This window comes from Aethalodelphis obliquidens, unplaced genomic scaffold, assembly GCF_003676395.1.
Source record: "Aethalodelphis obliquidens isolate GAN/ISIS:26980383/991018 unplaced genomic scaffold, ASM367639v1 scaffold12, whole genome shotgun sequence".
Classification (NCBI taxonomy): Eukaryota; Metazoa; Chordata; class Mammalia; order Artiodactyla; family Delphinidae; genus Aethalodelphis; species Aethalodelphis obliquidens.
The window spans coordinates 32511843-32531835 of record NW_020837956.1 but is presented as its reverse complement, the minus strand read 5'-3'; the positions used below and the strand labels follow the sequence as shown (position 1 = coordinate 32531835).

The window sequence follows — 19993 nt, the reverse complement described above, 5'->3', positions numbered from 1 at the left end:
GTTATTTTAAGGTAACTTATCAGGAGAGAGAAATAATCGTTAAACGTAAGCACAATTTAACCTCGTTTCAAGGGCTGGAAGCCTAGACTGAACTGCACACCAATGCTTCCTTGAGAATTCAATCCAGCAGTGTGGGGAGGGCACATGGTGTGAAGACGTGATGCCTTTGGCATGTGGCAGATCAAGGTTAAAGTCGCAGTTGTGATCTTTACCACCTATGTAAACTTGGGCCACTTACTTTATATCAATGAGCCTCACGTTCTTCAGCTGTAAGATGGGGATAACAACATTTTATGTCATACGGTTATCTTTAAGGGTTAAAAGATGTTTATAAAATAAAGTTTACAGAGCACCTAACACAGTTCCTGGCCCATGATAAGCACTCCACAAATTGGGGTGTTAAAAACAAAACATGCCTCTAACTTAATAACCACTGTGGGTGAACACACTTTAAAAAACATTTTTTTTTTCACTTTCCCACCATGTGACATGTAATTCTCATTTGATCTGAACTCATCTGATCTAAAACAAAAATGAGGACGAGTATGAAAACCAAGGGGAATTCCATACCTAGAAAGGGACCTTCCCAACCGTACCGCCATCTCACACAACGGCTTGCTTTTCTCTTGAGAGCGGTAAGGGACAAAGGAAAGAACGGCAGCTGCCACAGGCCTCGAACAAGAAAGTGCTCAAGCGGTTAGCTCTTCTTTCTCTAGAAACCCAGGACAGATAAAGGTGTCCTGGACCCATAACACTCAGTCCCTCCTCTTGTACTAAGTCAACGGTACCTAACTTTTAACATACTGAGGAAATTAAACGGCCATGTAGTAGCAAAGTGAGACTCTAGCCAGGAATAAAAGGGAATCTTGTTTTTAAATTTCTATAGTAAGCTTGACACTTTTCACCCCTGACCACACTCTATCACCCCTAACATGGTACTGGTATTGGATTATCAAAATCATGGGAAGCTTTTTAAATAATTCCCATCCTTACTACTTAAATCTGCAGGCTCAAAATACCGTCTGCATCACTAACCCATTTGGGAGGACACACACATCCCTCACAGGACAGGAAGAAGCAGGGGAAAGTCCTTTTTATAGCAGCCATGAATGTGAACCTTCACAGGACTGTGATTAATAGTCCTGGTAACTCAACTTGTTCTTGTACGTTCTAAATCCATCCCTTTACGAGACGAGGGTATTCCTTACTCTGCCAGACCGAGGATGGTTTCCCGTTTGTACTGGTCATCTGCAGTAAACCGTTGCACATCCACACCCTTCCGCAGGCCCTGGAGGATCTGAGCCTGAGTGAAGTCCAGGAGGCGCTCGTTGTAGTACTGTAACTGCTTGGTCAGTGCAGCGAGCTCCTCGGGCCAGGCTTCCTGTCCGTATCGAGTCACGTGCCTGGTGACCATCTTGATTAGCTCTTTGGGATCGGCCTGTGAGTAACAAAAAGACTAATTAAAAAAAAAAAAAAAAAAAAGAGTAAAGTGGGAAGAAGATCATGTCTGCCGGGCACCTGTTTGACCCTTCACACCGCTGCCATTTAGTCCAGGCTGACAACCACCCTGAGGAGGCAACTGCAGAGGCGGTGCGTTTTGCAGACCACAAAGACGGGACACAGAACTGACTCTAGGAGCGGGTTTCTGGACTCCTGCTCTGCTCTTCCACCTTAAAAATCACCACCCACTTAAAGAATAATGTATGCTTGCTTTTTCAACTACCATCACCCTATACCAGATCTCTTCCCCAATTATCTGATCATTTATAATAATTCACCCTGGAAGTAATCTTTATCATCATTGCCCCTAGATAAATTTCCTTTGGACCATCTAAGTGTTCTCAATAACAAAGAGCTGCAGTTCAATGATTCCACGAGAAATGCCTAAATAGCTAAGTAGAAGAATGTTTTCTCCAGGGATAAGTGAGGGGAAAAAGCCCCATCCCTGCTCCTGAAATCATAAATTTTTCTAGTTTCATAAGAAAGTACGCAACCAATTTTTACTCTGCTCAATTTGGGGCTCAATGGGATAGTGTTCCTTAAATCTAGCAGCTTCTTTAACAGCAGTACAATTATTCCAACAGAACAAAACCCAGAACTGAACGGCTGACAGGAAAGGAAAATAAGTGGTTAACCAACCACAATTATTTATATTAAAGTTGGTCCGGGTGTCCACAAAGCAACAGCAAAGCAGCCATGATTCTGGAGTTACCTAATATGTGAACAACATGAACTCAATCCCTCCCAATTTCTGGGAAAATACGGCGCATATTTTAATACCAGCAAATTAGGAAGAAAACTCCAGAAATCTACCTTTGGTTCTCAGAAACACGTCTAATTACCGTAAGCCATCAGCATTGCTAATGTGTAAGCCATTATTCTGAGCTACACACGAGATTTGTCAATGTCGAGTCCATATTACCTAACCTAGCCTGACATTCTCTCTCGATCCTGTTAAGGAACAATCTGGGAGTACCGATAAAAACCAATTAAAGAAATCTTCTTGGATTCCAGCAGGTGGATTTAAGAAAAAGTCAACCTTACTCAACTTCTCCCCTACCCCTAGGCAGACACTGAGTCTGCCTGAGACAGAGACACTGAGATACGTGTCTCAAGTCAAAAGACGTGCGTTTGAAAACTAATGCTCTGAAGTAAGCAGCTATAAGACCATCTGTCATTCATTCAACAAGTATTTTTTGTGCACCTATTATGCACCAGGTGATGTACTAAGATGTGACCCTTTCCTCCAAGAATTCAGTCTATGAGGAGAGACCATCAAGCAAACAATTATAAAATGGTGTGATACAAGTAAGCACAGGGTGCTATGGGAATACAGAGGAGTGGGACTTGGGCACGAATCAAGGAGGTCTTCTTGGAAGAGTTAATTTCTAGGCTAACTGCTCAGGTATCAGAAGTAAAAAGGCCAGCAAAAAAACAGGGAGACAAATTCTGGTAAAGGGGAGAGTATGCGCTAAGCCTGGATGCCTAAGACCTGATGGGAAGATGGAGTGAATAAAGCTGATCTAACTGCAATAGGAAGATTTGGGAATAAGCTGCATATGGCTGGTACTTCTGGAAACGGATATAGGCGAAGGAGACCCCATGCCTCAGCCAACCCCCTCCTACTTACGGACTGAAGCCCAGAGGCACCACCCTGAACCGCCGTTCGGGGCAAAGCCCCCTCTGAAGCTGTCTGGTATAGGGATGCTGCTGGGGACCAGCCAGCCTGTCTACACCTGCTCTGCACCCTGGTGTGCTCTGTTGTTGCCTTCTCTTCTCACACCTCATCCAGTTAGCACTTGCCTGCCTAGGAAGAGAGAGAGCAGGTGCAAATATCCAATGATCAGGGTTTCAGGGCAGCAGGAGAGCTCTTCTGTAGGTGTTCTTTCAGGGAACTCTTTGGGTCGGTTTTGCACTCCGCCAGCAAACCCACGTTCATCAAAACTGTGAGGAAGGCTTCTTTCCATATACACTCTGACCCTGTGGTTTCAGGCGAAAGTCCTGCCTCCAGTTGCCCAGCGCGCTTTGAGGGAGAGGCTACAGCCAGGCCGTCCCTCTCTGAGTGTGACTCCCACCCCCACGCATGCAATCGACCACCTCCCCTCGCCCAAGGGTTTCTCACAGCTATTGCTCCACATTCATGTTTTTACTGTTTGCTTTCTGGCATCTCAAGGACTTGGTCCCTGTATTGGGAGAGTGGACTATATATGTGATCTCATTTCTATTCTCTTTGTATTCTAATACCATTTATGAAACAAATCCCCAAACCAGGTAGAGGGTTAATCTCCAAAATGGCAGCACAGAGCAATAATGAGCATAAATACTGATATTTACATTGGCTTTTCTTTATCTCATAGAGAGCTTCAAGTCTCCACATACAACCTTCATTTTCGTATGTGGCAAAAAATACCTATTCTCTCCTTTTACGAATGAAGAAAATGGCATGGCAGAGTGTAATAAGCGTGGACACAGAGAAGTTACTAGCTGACCTTGTGCAAGTTACTTAACAACTTCAAATTTGATTGTCTCATCTATAAAATGGCAATATATATAGCTTGCATGGCTTCACAAAGCTTAAGAGACCATACACACACACACACACACACACACACACACACACACACACATACACAATACACAAACCAAGACCTGGCCTTTAGCAGGTGCTCCAAAAATGAAAAGGATTATGGAGTTTACTCAAAGGTATACACCAGTTACACTTTAATTGCACCTCTACTGCATACTTTACACTGCATTCTCTTATAAGTATTAAAACACAGCTTCCAGCAGGCAGAGACCATGGGTACTTAGTGGATTTGTCTTTCCTAGAGCACATTAGAGTTTCTTGAACAAGTCAGGTGTGGAGTAAAACGGAGACACACTGAACAGCAGTTGTAGCTTTTAAGTTAGTAATACTAGTTTATATTCCAGATCCTTCATTTAGCAGAGATGCAATTTGGGGCGAGTTACATCATGTCTCTGTTTCCTCATCTATAAGAGAGTCAACAAGCACACCATCCTCGAGGTTTGTTGGGAGGCACAAACAAAATATTTTTAAATGTCTTTTTCTCTCTTATTATATGAAAGCAAATTGGGCCCAGCGCTTACTCCCAAGAAACTAAAACTAGTGATTGTCAAAGATGTACACATAAACAACTCACAGAAGGCACCTGAATATAAGAACCATTATAGAAACACAAACAAGAATGCTGGAAACTCCTTAGAGGGAGCAATGGACACTCCTGACTCTTCTGGGGCTGTTTCTTCAGATGTAGAGCAAAGGAGTCTCACAAGATGATCACGTTTCTAGGGCTAAAATCCTATGAATGTATAAGAACTCAATCATGAAAATAAAATAAAGCCTTGTAAATCCCTCCAGGTGTGGAACTGGGGAAGTTCTACATCTCATCTCATTGATGCCTCCACTAAACATCAGAACAGATTTCTTTGTTAAAAATACAATTTCAGACCAACAAATTATAACCAGTAGGTCCCTACACAGTTTAAACAACTTTCATACCTTCTCCTTTACTAAGTAGAAATTGTCTAGCCCCTCTGAATAATTTTTACTTCACATTCTCTGTGTTCACTTTTCTAAGAAATATTTAAGAACAAATACCTAATATTTCAGTCTTCGGTATGGAACGGACATAGTGCCAAATACACATGAACTGAATCTCATTTAATACTAACAATCTTGGGGGGCCAGAGTCTACTAGCACCATCCTCTTTAAGATGGGTAAGGAGGCGAGTAGCTTGACTAAGGCCATTCAGGGTAGGTGGCAAGGCAGGATATGACTCCCAGGCATAATGTTGCCCAAGAACCAGCCTTTTATATTTGTTGTGCAGGGGGGATATCTCTTAAAATTGTAAGAATCTTGACAAGATCAATGTACACACAGCTCCCACCAAATGTACATGAGATCTGGCATTTGAGTCCTTTTACAGATGATCAACTTTCAATGATGGCCTTAATGCTGTCATTCTATATTACATCAGGACTGACCTATTTTTTTAACACACACATTCTCCCTCTCATCCCTTTTACACATATACACACATGTGTAAATACAAATGGTCACAGAGGACACACCATGGTAGATGTTCAACTGGAGATCCTGGTTTGAGCTGTGTTTCCAAGCATTCTGTCTTCTCTAAGAATAACGGAGAGAGATTTAGAACAGAAAGAATTTAGAATATCATTTTCTGTTCAACCTCTTGATATAAATATACCTCCTTTTAAATTTCCATCCTAATAAGGTGGTGAAAAGGGGCATTCTATTAATTCCTTGATGATAGGTCTTCAAGGTTATGGATCAAACATTTGTTAAATGTGTAGGAATATTTTCAATACTTATTTATTGGTAAAACATAATACTAATTCTTTCAAAATCTTCCCAAAACAAAGAGCATTAGCTATGAGGAAAAAACACAGGAATTGGCATCAAAGAACCTGGATTGCTGGTTCTTCCTTCCTGAGCGTCAGGTTTTCCATTATGAAAATTGAGGCAATTTCTCTCTGATACACTCTTCACAGAGACTGAATGAGAGTAGATGGATGGACATGTTGTAAGTTCCGGCTTTCCATGCAAATTTCTCGTCTTACCATCATCACTACTAGTTTCTACCCCTTCCTTCAGGAACTTTACTGGTCATGATTACTTCCAATGTATGACTTAAATTTTAATAATAATTCTTCCCCTGAGCTTATCACAATTTCTCTAAAAATATTCCAAAAGCATCCTCTACTCAGCCCAACACTTCATTTCATACATTCATTCATTCACGGCACAAGTGTACTGCATTAAAGTTTCTAAAGCACTTTCACATGATTTTCATTTGACCCTCATACCAACCCAGTGATGGGCACAGGAGACTGCTGTTGCTGTTTTACAGATGCCAACCTGCATGGAAGGCATCCTGAGCTGGGGTCCGGCAGCGAGGAAGTGAGTCCAACCCCCAGCCTCTGGCCTCGTGGGGACCCCACTCCATCAGCCCTTCCTCCCTATCCTGCCAGCGGGGCTCCCTCAATGCTCCACACCCAGCCTCACACCTGAAGCCATGAATTTCTGTGTGCAGAGTATATTCAAACCTCTCTTCCTCTGTTTCCCACCTAATTTCAATGATATGATCCATGGGTATGAAAGCTCCCGGGCTCTAAGAAACTTTTGAAGGACTTTATGGGTAGCTTCAGAATCTCCCATATTCTGGGGCTTCCCTGGTGGCACAGTGGTTGAGAGTCTACCTGCCAATGCAGGGGACACGGGTTCGAGCCCTGGTCTGGGAAGATCCCACATGCCGCGGAGCAACTAGGCCCATGAGCCACAATTACTGAGCCTGCGCGTCTGGAGCCTGTGCTCCGCAATGAGAGGCCGCGATAGTGAGAGACCCGCGCACCGCGATGAAGAGTGGCCCCCGCTTGCCGCAACTAGAGAAAGCCCTCGCACAGAAATGAAGACCCAACACATAAATAAATAAATAGACAGAGAGATAAATAGATAAATAAATAAATAAAATTAAAAAACAAAAAGATACTGCAAAAACATAAAAAGGCATCAAAAATTTAAAAAGTGTAGAGAGTTGGGCTTCCCTGGTGGCGCAGTGGTTGAGAGTCCACCTGCCGATTCAGGGGACACGGGTTCGTGCCCCAGTCCGGGAAGATCCCACATGCCGCAGAGCAGCTGGGCCCGTGAGCCATGGCCACTGAGCCTGCGCGTCTGGAGCCTGTGCTCCGCAACGGCAGAGGCCACAACAGTGAGAGGCCCATGTACCGCAAAAAAAAAAAAAAAAAAAAAAAAAAAGTGTAGAGTGTTAAATTACTCTAATTTTTTCCCCCAAATTTGGCAATGCAGTTCTTCTATGGGGTGCAAAAAAATGCGATTTCTTTAAAGAATATGGTCAAGTCCCTGTAAAAACAAAATGCACATAAATATTTATGACACCAAAATGCTGGATGACTTCATCTACTACTTACTAGAAGAGGTAATAAATCCATTCAGGCTTAATAGTCTCCATTTCTTGGTAATATTGTTTGGAAAGTTTTGAACAGGTGGTATATTTCCCCTCTAGGGTTGTTATTTGCTTGAAATAATTTTCTACTTGGCATATTCAATTAGCAGCTTAAGAAAACACATTTTAGAAATAGTTTACCATAAAGTTTTGAATTTCATCCCCTGCTGGGTTTGCTTCTCTAGCATATAAAACTAAAAGACACGTTTCCATTTTTAACTGATTTTATTTTCTGAAACTTTTTAAAAAGAATGATAGAGAAATCACAATTCAAGATGCATTTACGTGGGGAGGGATAAACTAGGAGTTTGGGATTAGCAGAAACAAACTACTATATATAAAATGATAAACAACAAGGTCCTACTGTATAGCACAGGGAACTATATTCAGTATCTTGTAATAACCTATGATGGAAAAGAATATGAACAAGAATATTTACGTATGTGTATGTATGTATGTATAACCGAATCACGTTGTGTACACCAGAAACTAACACGACACTGTAAATTAACCATACTTCAATTTTTAAAAAAAGATGCATTTACAATAATTACAAAGGTAAGATATAAATGAAAAGAATCAAGGTACAGAAAAATGTGTAGAGTTTACTCATATTTGCATAAAAAGTTATTATATAAATACGCATATCCATAAACTATTTCTGGAAGTAGACAAAAGGGAAATACTTTTTGTTTTATCCTATTTTCATCATTTGAGGTTTGTGTCATGTGTGCATTAACATAAAGAGTTAATTAGGACAAATACTAGAAGAGAAAATTCTCTGCAAGTGACCATTTGCCAATCATCATTACAGGTCTCTAAAAAGAAACAGGAACGCCCAGTGGGCTGCCTCAAAGCTCATCCAGGTTTGCTGCCGGTGTGGCAGACTCGGGATGTGCTTCCCGTCAAGATGCACAGGCTTTTTATCAGAAACAACACCACAAATTATATCAGGACTTCTATTCAAACCTAGTAATCTACCTAAGTTATCATTCTAGCAGCTCAGAACTACAGGGGGTGGGAAGAGAAAATGTGAAAATAGAAACAAGCTGAACTGCCAATCAAGTGGAAGCTAAGCTTCACAGAGCGTTACTACGTGTGGACAACAAATTGAAACCACTTTGATTTCAGTTTCCAGGATGATTCGTCAGGAGTTTGTCATATCTAATTCCAAACCCAGCAGTGCCGTTTTATACAGGGGGAGATGCTGAAAAGACTCAAAATAATGAGTCATTAGGTAGTCAATGGACAACGCAAACATACTTAAAACATCCAGCTAACGTGCCCATCCATGAGGGGTCAGGGCTCGAAACTGTAAAACTGAAGGTTGTCCGAGTCACAGCAGCTGGAATGATTCCTCAACTTATTCACATGCCAATAAACAGTCACTGAGTAACGGCAGTGGGTGAAGCCCTGGGGATTCAGCGAAGATGGGATTCCTGCCCTCAACAAGATTACCACGAGGCGAGAAGACAGACTGCATCAGCTACCATAGCCTAAAAGAACCACTCCAGTGGGTGTCTGGAGGAGAGTCGTGAGAGACGGAAATTAACTATACTACAACTTTAAAAAAGGATGCATTTACAGTAATTATAAAGGTAAGATATAAATGAAAAAAAAATTATTTCAGGCCGGTATCTGCTGAGGCAGCAGAGAAGACTTCACACAGGAGGCTCTTTTGAGCTCAGACTTACCTATTGATAGTGGGAAGAAGAAGGAGGTATTTCAGGCAGGAGAATTACATCTGCACAGGCGCAGAGGTGTGGGAATGGATGTTAAATTAAGAGAAATATACATTCTGAACAGCTGGAGCATAGACCTCAAACCAGCTAGTGTCAGGATCATGGCTGCCGGGGTGAGGAACAGCCGCCAGTCCTCTGAGGGGCTTCCCTGTCATACACAGGAGGAGAGACTTTAGCCGGTAGCCATCGCAGAGCACGTGAAAACATCCTCCTGGGAATGACCCGTTAGGAACTGTGGGCCAGAGATCACTCAGGTCCGAAACACAGTGACACGCTGCTTCCAACACAAAGCTAGGGCGGCAGCACATCCGAGTAAAAGTCAGGTAAAGACTGGGGTCAGGAGCTCTAAGTGACAGGTGTCACCTTCTCCCAGAGCAAGCCTGAGCAAGTAACCGCATTTCTCTGTGTCTTACTCTCTGCAACATGAGACTGCTCGACAGATCAAGCGGGAAGGAATGTGAAAGGTACTAAGACAGCCAATGCCTTCCCAGGGTTAGTCTGACCTTCCTACTGACCCCTGACAACTCTCGTTCACAAGCCCCCACGAAGCCTGCTACTGTCACACCCATCCTGACACCTTCCCAGCCAGAGAGAAGAGACCCCATCCGGTCACAGTGAAGTCTGGTCATAGACTCTATTTCTATGCTTTTCCTCTGCAGTCAGGCAATGCTTCCGAGCCTTGAATTTTATAGCGTGACATTTTAATACTTTCTTAAATATTTGGTGAAAAAACACCACAGCACATATGATGGGACAGGGATACCTCAATTCATCTGTTACAGATTCCACCCCTTGATCTGGAACGTTCTTCCCCTCCATCTTTCTGGTGCTATGCTCGTCCTTTTCGTTACTCAATTGAGGTCTTTCCTGAGCCTGTTTAAATCGTATTCTACACACACAGTCCTTAACTTTCTTCTTGTTTTCAAAGCTCTTATCACAATCTAATAAAGTATACATTTTATTTACTTATTTTGTTTATAGTGCTCCTTCCTCAGTGGAATGTAAATCTGAAAAGGGCAACAGTTTTTACATATACTTTGCTCACGACTCTCTCCCCAGGATCTAGAATACTCCCTGGCATAAGTAGTCATCTGACAAATATTTGATAAACACACACATAATTCAATTATTTCATATGTACTGAAGAATTATTAATTTTCAGTAATCCACCCAGGGAACATTTGTTCACTACCCTTGATATGTCAGGTCCTGCTCTAAGCAATGAGGAAAACAATAAATACAACACAGACACTGGTCTCAAATAGCTCATTTTCTAGTGAGATGGAAGTAGATAAATTCAAAGTAGTAGAGTATAAACGTTATGAGGTAAGAAAAAGGCAGTAAAAACGTGCATAGAGGAGCACCCAACACAGCGTGGGAGCACGACAGAGTGGTGGCAGGTGGTAGGAACCATGCCTTGGTGAGGTAAGACCTGAACCAAGTGCTAAGCAAAGAAATGCTGGGGAAACATTATAGGCAAAAGAGTACAACATACTGAATGCAAAGAAGAGAGAACATGCGGGCTGGCTGAGAAATTTAAGCAGCTTGGTACGGCTGGAGTGAAGGAACATAAAGTCGCAGAAACAGACAGAGGCCAGACCACCTTGCTAGGGCAACAGGAAATCACTGAAGGATTGTAGACTCAAGGGAGGATGACCAGACCTCCATTTTGGAAAGACTTCTCAGACAGATGCTTGGAAAAAGATGCAAACGCAACAAAAAGGAAGAGACAATGATGTTTGATTGCGTTTTTCACTCTTCATCTCACCCTTCAGACTAACAACCAAATGCTTTCCACAGAGTTGCCAAGAAGTCTCTGGAGAATTAGCTGGCTTGTGACCTAGCCGTGTGCCATCTGAGAAGTTAGAAATCACGTGTTGAGGCATCACCACTGGGCCACGTGAGCCCTGCTGGCTTCTGTTTGCCCTAGGCTTTAATGCTGCTTCCCGAAGCAATGACCCTGACCAGCAGCTGCCTTACACTACTGGGCCCAGAAAGGGAACGGCTACAGGTGTCAGGAACCACATCACGGGGTGGGTGAGTATTCCAACAAGCAGGAATCTGAGGCCAAGGCCTAGGGTGAGGCAGGAGACCTCCAAGGGACATCTTCAAAGGAAAGAACAGTTTGACAGGAAAACGGTGACAGGAACAAGACCAAGAGCTAAAGGGCAGCGATGGTGGGTTGACATAAGATGAAAGGAAGAAACGGAAATTGGTGTAAAGGGTAGAAAAGGGCAGGAATCAGGTTTCATCATTCTTCACACTATAACACCAGGCTCTACGTCCTTCACAGCTGGCAGTCAATAAATGCTGGGTCGATGAAAGGATGTGCAAAATATAAGACCTGAAAATAAAACACTCATGCTTTCCGTTGGGAATACACAAGAAACCAAGGTGGACACACCTTAACTTCTAACCCTCATCTTTCAGTGTTCTACTTCCTCTCTCTGCATGCTTTAGTCACAGAAATCTTAAGTGGGGTTTCTTACAGTGACTTCAGTATCTGAAGTAGGAAACAGTGACTGCCAGATATAAAGGCGAGGATGGAATTTACTGGTTTTCTCCTGCCTTACCTCTCTCAAAGACAGTTCAGGATTTGGGACTTACCTCTCTCAAAGACAGCTCAGGATTTGGGACTTACCTCTCTCAAAGACAGCTCAGGATTTGGGACTTACCTCTCTCAAAGACAGCTCAGGATTGGGGACTTACCTCTCTCAAAGACAGCTCAGGATTGGGGACTTACCTCTCTCAAAGACAGCTCAGGATTTGGGACTTTTAATTTTTGGTTCAAAGTAATTTACTATCGGGGAAAACAGGAAAAATACAGACTGCACTAGAACTTCCCTTCAAGAGGACTACTTTAAGCTTTTAGGTAATGAAACCGAAGATCAGGCCAAAATGGGGCTCTGCAGCCAGCTCTCTGGCTTCTGTCACAGTCTGAACACGTGGTCTGTCTGGCGAGGGTTTCCAGTCCTCTCATCTGCAGCTCCTCTAATCCACCTTTACGTAACTGTCTCTCATGGATTTATGGTAAGTGGTGAGTTCACTGAGGTCAGACAGCCATAATCACCTTCTCATCTCAAGACTCGCTCAGAGGCCGTGGCACACATAAGGTACTCGGGGTGGGGTTTAGACCAGCTGACCAAGTGGCCTTTCAATCCTCTGTATTCATGAAAGGTGGAACATAGTGTTGGGCATGCAGTGTGACCTTAATATAGATTACACACATGGAAACAGTCCTGAGCCAATTATCCAGCACTTGTGTATGTACTACTGAAAAGATAAAGACATTTAAAAGCAGACACCAGCAAACGCCATGAATACTCTTTGCCAGCCAACCAATTGAATGGAATAAGAAAGACATTAAGTAAGTACACTGTTCCAGAAATAAACCTGCCACACTTCCACCTATATAATCACTTCTTTTCCTCAATTTATAACACAGTAGGTCAATTCCTTATTTCACATAAAAACATACCTGTGATATAAAAGCAAAACAAAGGAAAATTACTAGAGTATAGGATAAAAGTACTGCACAAAGCAGCAGTAGCTACTGAAAACAAAAAAATAAATTCAAAATTTCCAAAATAAAGTAATATATCAACTCGCTAAAAAAAAAGAAGCAGCCCTTTTCTTGGCCAATTTCATCTTAATATACCTATTCCTGAGAACAATACCCACTGACATTGATGATGCCCTTGGGAGAGTAACCTGCATGGCACAGGGTTCCCCCACTCACCTTCCTCTTTTTAAATAAAAACTGATGAATGAAAGCCATAGATTCTGCCACGAATGGAATGTTTTCACATACTTAAAGGTTCTTAGATATGTTTTGGATGGCAGAGGCAGCTAGAGCTTTGATACTCATGTGAAATTATTTCTTTATAGTCTACTTTGGGTCGGAGAGGAAGAATTCTGCCTCACTAAAAACTGAAGCTTGGATTCGTACACAGAGTGGATTTGGAAGTCTGATCTATTTGCTTACCTACTCTTAAAGTGGTAATTCTCTTAAAATGTCCAGTATAAAAAGGAAATAATTTCCAAACGCTGATGATTAAAGGCGGTGTATACAAGTAAACCTAGAGGGCTTCCAGTTTCCAGCGGCATCTGGAACACTTCCGTGTCCACAAAAGAAGGCACGTGTAACCTGAGGCCATGTTTAGGTGCTCTCACTCAGAAATTAACAATGAAGTTAAATGAAAGTGTCAGAAGCTTGGTGGCAAGTAGGCACAGTGTGCCTCAACATTTCATCTGCATAATTACTACTCTCATATCTCTCTGGCTTAAAAATAAATCAAAGTGCAGCACCGTTCAAAGAACTACATTGCCTACTGTCCTCAATTAGAGCCATCTTCCTCTTGAGAAGTGAGTTAAAAAGCTAACTCTCCACTTCTCCTCTCCTTTAACCTTTCCTAAGAACGCTGTAATATAAAATAAATGACAGAAAAGTTAGGGGATGAATCAACATTCACAATAAATATTAGAAACTCTACTTCTTATTAATTCCTGGAAAAGCAACTACGTATAACAGAAAAGGCAAAGGCTGTCAGCCACTGGGAATACAAAGCACTCTGAATACAAAGTGCATCAGTCCCTCCAAAGAGGTAAACGTGTTTAACTACTTTAGAAAAGCTTAACCCTGCCCATTAACAGGGTGGAAACCACGAGGACTCACCCTGTAAAGAGGATGGCACTTGTCCCTGAAACACGGAGCCAACCGGGCGTAGATCTGTAGGCTATAGTAATAGGCTGCCAGCTGGAGAGACAGAGCAGAGTGCGACTGCTTTTCAAAGCACCTGTTAGCGTCTAACACCTAGGAAGGGAGCACGAGAGAAACAGCTCAGCTGAAAGGAAATTGGCACAACCGTCATAAACCATTACATTTCTAGTCCTTACTCTAGAATTTTGGTTCAAAGTTTCTATCATATCAGCTCAAGCTCAAGCTCATCTTAATATGACTACATTAAAATTCAGAAGACATTATAAGGCAGATCCTATGCACACGAAAGCAGATTTTAAAATCAACATTTCAGCCAACATTGTAGAATTCACTTTCCGGATACTGACCACAGTCCTTCCATCTTGCAAGAACAACCAGAAGGAAGTGAAACATATAACAAACAATTTACTGGTGAAAACCCCCAGTAAAGGCTTAGCTTATTCATTTTTAAGTCCTTGTTTCTTGGAAAGGGTAAACTTACCTGTGGTAAGGCAAGGAGATAAGCAAGAGCCAGGGTCATATCATTTGGTAAAGCATCGCTCGCCAGCTGCAAGAGAACTGAATGTAGAAAACATATATATATATTGCATTATATTATTAGAGGATCCATGTGACATTCATAGTTACTAAGTGTCATGACTTTAGTCCTTTATGATGTCAACAGTAATTCGTTTCAGAGAACTCTTTAAGATCCTTTATGAAAGTCTATTCAGCACCATAGAAATAACAGACTACATGAAACTATGTTAAATGATAACCTTGCCTCAACTCAAATTATGCTGTTTGTTACTTACACAAGAGAAAACCCAATTAGTGCAGCTACAAAGTCTAAGTGCAAATAGATCAGTGAGGATGGTTTCTGCCAGCTAATCTTTTGGTTTTCAAGACCCAGACCAAGCTATAAAATTCTGGATATCAATGACAGCTACTGTAGAAAATGACCATCTGAGCATTAACGATGAGAGTAACAACACAGCTTTCTGTGAGTGCAGATTTAGGATAAATCTTCTGATTTTACTACAATTACGGTAAGTGGTTTTGTTCTTTCTCTTCACCACACTCCACAGAAAGAAAACCAGTCTCTTGCTTTGATTATAGAACACCTTAAAATATCCCAACCATCTACAACTTTTCCACAAAAATTTTTATATAAGCAACGACCTATCAATGTCATGGCTTTAATAAAGGAGAGAACACTTCCAATAACATCTGTGTTTATATCCATTTTTTTTCTTTTTTTTTTTTGCGGTACGCAGGCCTCTCACTGCTGTGGCCTCTCCTGTGCGGAGCACAGGCTCCGGACGCGCAGGCTCAGCAGCCATGGCTCACAGGCCCAGCCGCTCCGCTGCATGTGGGATCTTCACAGACGGGGGCACGAACCCGCGTCCCCTGCATTGGCAGGCGGGCTCTCAACCACTGCGCCACCAGGGAAGCCCTATCCATTTTATATTAATAAGGAGGTATTCCATTTAGGGTCTCAAGTGACAAATACCAGGTAGTCACTGTAATCACAATGTAAATCTTTTATTTTTAAAGAACGGACTCTCCTAATCTTCACTAATGAAGGTAAACAGTATTTAAATAATTCAAAGTAAATATTTCACTTTGTAAATACACCATATAATTTTTTCCCAGAAGATTCACCTTCCTAATTGTGTCTTACTTGAACTAAAATTTAAAGCCATCCATATAATCTGAGCTCAGCTGACCACTGGAGCAGTGGGTGGGTGTGCGGTGAGAAGCCAGCTGCAAGCGGCTAGAGCATCAGAGGCTGACCTAAAACTCAGCATGTCCTGCACATGACCTATGGAGGAAGAAACTGAGCTTTCTCCACTGTGCCTCTGCAAAGAGTTCTCTAAATACTCACTTCCTCTGTGTTCTCCAAATCTCATAAACCAAGTTGGACCACCAGTCAGCCTCAGGCCTCCCAAGGAACTGTACTGTTCTAGAGATGTTTTCTGATCAAAAGCTACTCATTTCAAGGCCCATTTCCACATTCAGCCCTTCACTCAGTATCAATGAGAACTTTCTCTGAACCTAATATTGCTCTAAAATAAGAATCAGAGTTCCTGCCCTTTCAGAGTAAACACACTAAGACCAGAAAAAGTCTTCAAATAAATAATTTAAAACTACAGCGCAAAGGGCCCAAATCAAATTTTATACAAACAAGTATGAGAGCAAAGAAGAGATATAAAATCGCCGAATGTATTCTAGAACACTATCAAAACTGAAGGATGAAGGACTTAAGTTGTACATTTTGGACAACAGAAGATGAAGGAAGAAAAAGCATGTAAGCTTAGTCTGCTGAAAACCTTGTACTTTTGAGAAAGATTTACTTAGAGTCTAGAAATTGCACACCATCCAAACACACATAGAAACACACACACAAGCCCAGGGCTGCCATTTTGGCTTATGTCTGCCTTATGTACTTTACCATTTAATACCTGCCCAGCTGTCCACGGGACCTTTAATTTGGAGAAAAAACAAATTCCAATAGTTTCACATACTAATAATTCTTCCCTATTAATTTTCTTTCTTTGTTGCTTTTCTTATAAGATGACCTACAACTGCAACCTTATTTAGTTTTCTTCCACCCCCGTTTTTATTTTCTTCAGGTACTTCCCTTCCTTATGCACAAAAGAGGCTGATTTTCAAACAAGTATATCTAAACCCACTCATCAAAAAACAGCCCTGTCTCTTCAGAGCTCAGGAGCCCTTATTCCAAGTGAGTGGCTGATGCTCCAGCTAGTAGAGGACCACCCCTCTCCCTCTCAGAGTTGTAGTTGGTTAGGGCCAGTCTGAAGCCTGCCTGGGAAAATCAGTCCCATGACTGACTATCTTCCCGTCAGACTTTTCTTTTTTTTTTCTTTTTAAATCCTGCCATCAACTCAATCTTTCACTCCATTTAATGTGCATTTGGTTATTTCCAAAAACCAAAGCACCCTCAAGGGATGAAAAAATATGGTACCACTGAAGATATTCCTAAGCGTATGCTACAGACCCTGAAGGAAATTCCAAAAGGAAAACAACCCAACAAAAAACAAAAACAACAAAAAAGAGCCATGACAGCATGGCCGGAACAAATGCATAGTTCCCAGAAGATACCTTTGAGAGAGAGAATCTCCATCTGAATACGTAAGTTCCAGTAGGTTTATTTTTTAAAGAGTTACATTAATTCACAGATACAACTCACAAGATGGTCACTAGCATTTCTTGAACATATATCACTGAATACAAAGCTTTCAGCAGGCAAAAGAGAAAAGAAATAGTTAATTTCCATGAGCTAAAAGTAATGACAAAAATCACCCTCAGAGGAGTCCAAAGAATCATCACTGTTAATTTTCACCAAGCAGTGAAAATAATCACTTTGAAATACAAATATTTGCTCCAAGTGAATAATAACCACGTGGGTTTTATTTCATATATACGAATGTGTTCATCATTTCAAACTTTTCTGCATTTTATAATGCTTTGACACTGGGGGGGTCTTGACGATCCTGGTGAGACTGCCCTCCCTGGGCTAGCTAGTCGATTGGCAGGTAGAGCAGACGGTTTCCCGGTGAGCACGCCTTTGATCTACAGACCAACCAGTTCAGAGCCAATTCTCTGAACCACCCCCTCTCTCTCTCTGGCTTTTACACTACAGAGGCAATACTACCTCGCCCTGATCACCTCAGCGCCAGGCGCCGGTCAGCCAGAGACCATCCCATAGCCCAGAGTCCACCAGGTTATTCAAACTCTCCATCGTAAGCTTGCTCAAGCGTGCCTACCACACCTCTCCTGTTCCTTCCCACGAAAACCCATACTCTGGCCTCATGCCTTCTGCCTCCAGGTGACCTGAGTGCCTCCCCATGTGGCCCAGGTGGCTTGCTGTGTCTTCTGTTTCTAGGGATTGGTGAGTATAAACTTCTTCCTTCATGACAATCATTTTCATGTCTGGGTGTCTGCCCACACCTGAATAAAACCAGACTCTGGGTACATTTCAGAACAACAAGTAAAACATCTATAAATGTACAATGAATCCCTGGCAAACAAAATCAGGCAGAATGATACAGCAGGAGGGAAACCATCTCCAGAACCAGAAAGTTACGGGATCAAAGCTAAGACCCACCACTGACTTACTGCACAAGTTTTTCCAATTGATCGTCCTGTACCCAGTAACTCTCATATTTCTAAAAATAGTACACTATTCTCCCAGTGAGACACATAAAACCCCAGAGTCATCTTGGACTTTACTCTCTTCTCCGCTCCCAACATTCAGGTAGTCATCAAGTCCTGCTGAATTATTTCTAAAGAACTCTTTCACACATACTTTCTATTTTCACTGCCACGAACTCTAGATTGTCAGTGTTCAAAACCTGGACTCTTTCAATAACCCCCCAACTCTACCTGATGCCTTCAGTCTTTCTCCTTCCAATCCATCCTTAAAATAGTAGTTTCATACTAATTTTATAGGAATGTTCATTAAGTACTGTGAAATCATGTCTCTCGCCAGCTGAAAACACATTTTCTCTCTCTCTCTCTCTCTCTCTCTCTCTCTCTCTCCCCCCCGCCCCCCCTTCAATGGTTTCCCATTCCCTAAAGAAGGAAAGCTAGATTTCTTATTTAGCACTCAAGGCCTTCATAAATATGGGCCAGCCATAACTTATGGTTTTAACTGATATTATCTCTACCCTATACCCCAGTCAAATTAATCTGACATTCAAATGACCTATAATGCAAACTCTCTATAAAGAAAGTGCTCATGCCATTCCTCTATATAACAATAATAATAGTTATTATTATCATAAAATGAAAATAACTATTTAAAAAAAAAAATCTGCTTTGATGAGCCAGATATGAGATAGATGCTTTGTATAAATTAGCTCTAAGTGCCACAAAAAGCTCTGCAAAGAATGCAGTATTAACTTGTTTTTACATAGGCTTGGAAAGCTATGTAACCTAAACTCAGAAAGGCAGTTAATCTGTAAAGACGGTGTTATGAACCAAATATTTGTGATTCCCCCAAATTTATATGTTGAAGCCCCAGCCCTCAACATGAGGGTATTTGGAGATGGGGCCTTTGGGAAGTAATTAGGGTTAGATGAGGTCATGAGGAGTGGGATCCTCATGATGGGGTTAGTGCCCTTATAAGAGGAGACATCAGAGTTCACTTGTAAACACTCTACTCTTTCTCCCCACTCCCTCCCTCCCCCGCCCCCTGTCCTGATGTAAAGACACAGTGAGAAGACAGCCATGTGCTAGCCAGGAAGAGGTCACTACCAGAACCCAAAAACACTGGCACCCTGATTTCCAGTCTCCAAACTGTGAGACTAAATTTCTGTTGTTTAAGCCACTTGGTCTATGGTATTTTGTTATGGCAGCCCAAGCTGACTAATACAGACAGGAAACAAGACATACAAAATTAGATATCTCTTCTTGTTAATATGTACCAGGCTGTCGACAATATTATGCTATTGCAAGCAATGAACATATGCCATATTTTTCATGTGTGTGAATTCACAGGATAAATTCCTAGAAGCAGAATTATTAGGTTAAACAATACCCGCAGCCATAATTTTCATAGCTGTTGCCGAATTGCCACGTATTTTTCAAATTCTCACTTTAAGCCAAGTCCTCACTGCAGCAACTCGACCAGGACTGCTACTTAGCCGGCACAACTCACCCACGTGAACGTCCATTTGGCCCATTTCTCAAGAGGCTTCTTGACATCTATTTTAACTACACAAGATGAAGATCCCTTAAGGTTGGGGTAAGTCCAAAATCCACTCCACAGGGTAAACCTTCACTCATATGAATTGACTCCTCAGGATTAATCCTAAGAGAAAGGCACCTGGCCTATTTCCCTTCTCTGGGGAACTATGACTCAGACTTTTGCCCTACTGTCATAGGATGAACTCCAGCGAAATCCAGAATAATAAATTCTATTTAAATTCTTCTGTGATTGGGTTCTGTTACTGGTACAGTCCTTGTGCAGATGAAGACTATAAACTCTAGATAAAGCACAAAAGGCAAGTATCAG

The 19993-nt window shown here is 41.9% G+C and overlaps 1 protein-coding gene across 1 annotated transcript in view; it reads right to left on the bottom strand.

Annotated features, from left to right (window-relative positions):
• The window catches only part of NBAS (NBAS subunit of NRZ tethering complex), a 287599-nt gene that overhangs the window by 116699 nt on the left and 150907 nt on the right, over positions 1–19993 (bottom strand). The window contains exons 29-31 of the mRNA XM_027113927.1: positions 14453–14529; positions 13927–14064; positions 1209–1438 (exon numbers count right to left, since the gene is read on the bottom strand). Of these exons, the coding sequence (XP_026969728.1) occupies positions 1209–1438; positions 13927–14064; positions 14453–14529 (445 nt within the window). The remainder of the gene's footprint in view (positions 1–1208; positions 1439–13926; positions 14065–14452; positions 14530–19993) is intronic.